This window comes from Perkinsus marinus (assembly GCF_000006405.1).
Source record: "Perkinsus marinus ATCC 50983 genomic scaffold scf_1104296938708, whole genome shotgun sequence".
Taxonomy (NCBI): domain Eukaryota; phylum Perkinsozoa; order Perkinsida; family Perkinsidae; genus Perkinsus; species Perkinsus marinus.
In genome coordinates this window covers 34,029-35,879 of record NW_003213355.1, presented here as the reverse complement: position 1 = coordinate 35,879, position 1,851 = coordinate 34,029, and the positions used below count along the sequence as shown (strand labels likewise).

The 1,851-nt window shown below is 48.8% G+C and overlaps 1 protein-coding gene across 1 annotated transcript in view; it reads right to left on the bottom strand.

The window, feature by feature from the left end:
• Pmar_PMAR024381 (26S protease regulatory subunit, putative) overlaps positions 1–1,800 on the bottom strand; it is a gene marked incomplete at both ends in the record, with an annotated part of 2,204 nt that extends 404 nt beyond the window's left edge. Inside the window, 14 exons of the mRNA XM_002782653.1 lie at positions 1–25; positions 83–150; positions 209–302; positions 406–460; positions 518–640; positions 715–798; positions 847–949; positions 996–1,073; positions 1,126–1,170; positions 1,213–1,293; positions 1,344–1,429; positions 1,481–1,567; positions 1,622–1,687; positions 1,738–1,800. The exon at positions 1–25 is cut by the window's left edge and continues 4 nt beyond it. Of these exons, the coding sequence (XP_002782699.1) occupies positions 1–25; positions 83–150; positions 209–302; positions 406–460; positions 518–640; positions 715–798; positions 847–949; positions 996–1,073; positions 1,126–1,170; positions 1,213–1,293; positions 1,344–1,429; positions 1,481–1,567; positions 1,622–1,687; positions 1,738–1,800 (1,058 nt within the window). The remainder of the gene's footprint in view (positions 26–82; positions 151–208; positions 303–405; positions 461–517; positions 641–714; positions 799–846; positions 950–995; positions 1,074–1,125; positions 1,171–1,212; positions 1,294–1,343; positions 1,430–1,480; positions 1,568–1,621; positions 1,688–1,737) is intronic.
• Positions 1,801–1,851: the final 51 nt, after the last annotated feature.

The following is a 1,851-nucleotide window of genomic DNA, read 5'->3' as shown; positions in this document are numbered from 1 at the left end:
ATGGCAAACATCCCCGCCTCTGTGCCTACCCCACACATTTTATACCACATTTCTTACACTTCCTAACTCAATATAAACTTACACACACTCCTGATATCAGCTCCAGTGCAGTTCGGACACAGTCTGGCGAGGAGCTCAAAACGGATGTCTCTGAGTGAAACGCCCAGTGAAAACGGTCATCTATCTCCTCCAGTATAAATCTCATTACCGGTCCATGTTCATACTCCTGGCCTGGATCTTGAAGATGTGCGTGCGACCGTCCAAATCCGGCAAGGCAAACTCAATTTTACGATCAAGTCGTCCTGAGGAACACCAGAGTGATGACAATTACAATACCACACCATTCGATAATCAAGACTATCCAACCCACAGGTGACCAACTCCACCAATAACACCCCCTACTACCAGGACGGAGGAGAGCTGGATCCAACGTGTCGGGCCTGTTCGTGGCCATCAGAACCTGAACGCCGAGATAGGCTACTGACACTCCACATGCTCGTGCTGCTGCTGCCGGTACCTTCACGTTGCCTCGAGCGTCGAAGCCATCAAGCTGATTGACGATCTCGAGCATGGTCCTCTGCACTTCATCATCCTCAGACCCACTACCACCGCTACCACGCGAACCCCCGATAGCGTCCACCTAAAAAGTCGACTCCGAGGCGAGAGCGTTGGCAGCAATAGTAGTAGATGGCAGTGACCTCCCATGAATATGACCTCATCAATGAACAGTATGCACGCCTTCTTGCTTCGAGCCAGAGTAAACAGCTCACGGACCATCCTGGCTCCCTCTCCCACATACTAAGGATATGAGGGCATTACAGTCTACTCTCCCATGATGGCTATTACCTTCTGAACCAACTCACTACCGATAACACAAATAAAGCACGCATCGGTTCGATTAGCAACAGCCCTAGCCGTCAGTGTCTTGCCAGTACCCGGGGGTCCATATCTGATACCATCATCACTACATAACCTAGCTGCTATCAGGTTCCTACAATAAGACGCCCTTGGGAGGGTCAATACCAAGCTGGACGAAGCGCTCAGGTTGCAGCAGAGGCATCTCTACGACTTCTCTGACAACAACACGTCCTAAGCAATTATCGCTTCTCATAGCGATTTCCATACCGTAACTTTTCCAATTGCTCTTTGCAGCCACCAATATCAGAGTATCTAAGCGTCTCCTCATGCACATGATGATTGAAATACTAGTACGTGACGTCCGGCTTCTCCTCAACGGTCATCATGGTCACAGTTGGATCGATCTTAGGCGGCAAGGGTATTTGAATTTGGTATCTATCCAATGATAGGCCAGTGTCACCCATGCCTCTACACTCGATTCATACTTCTGCCGATCCACTCCGACTCTCATACCTTCCTCAATATCAGTAGGAGACACATGCTGTGCGAGACCAACAACAAATTTCGCGATCTGAAAGTCAGATTCACTGAATGTGTATGCCTTCTCCTACTCAAGGCTCACCTGTCGCACGTTGATAACATACTTCGCATCATCCGTACCAGGATTAAGGATTTTAGTACACTGTGAGACTTGCAGTGGCTGTTGTTGCTGAGAATATCACCAAATGTGCAACCGCTCTAGATCGAGGAGCATGACGACTACCTCTTGCTTCACTTTGTCATCAGCTAGATCCCATACACTTGGTGGGGCTAAGCCAGTGTCAGACTCCTAAGAGGGACTCCTTGATACTGGGACGTCAGTAAGTCAACAAGCATTACCTTGATCCCGCACAGTTTATTAATCTTCTCGCCGAGGGCCTTGATGTCTCCCTCAACCTGCATTGAGAGACAAAAAGATGAAGAGGTAGAGTGATAGTACACACTCAACAGACT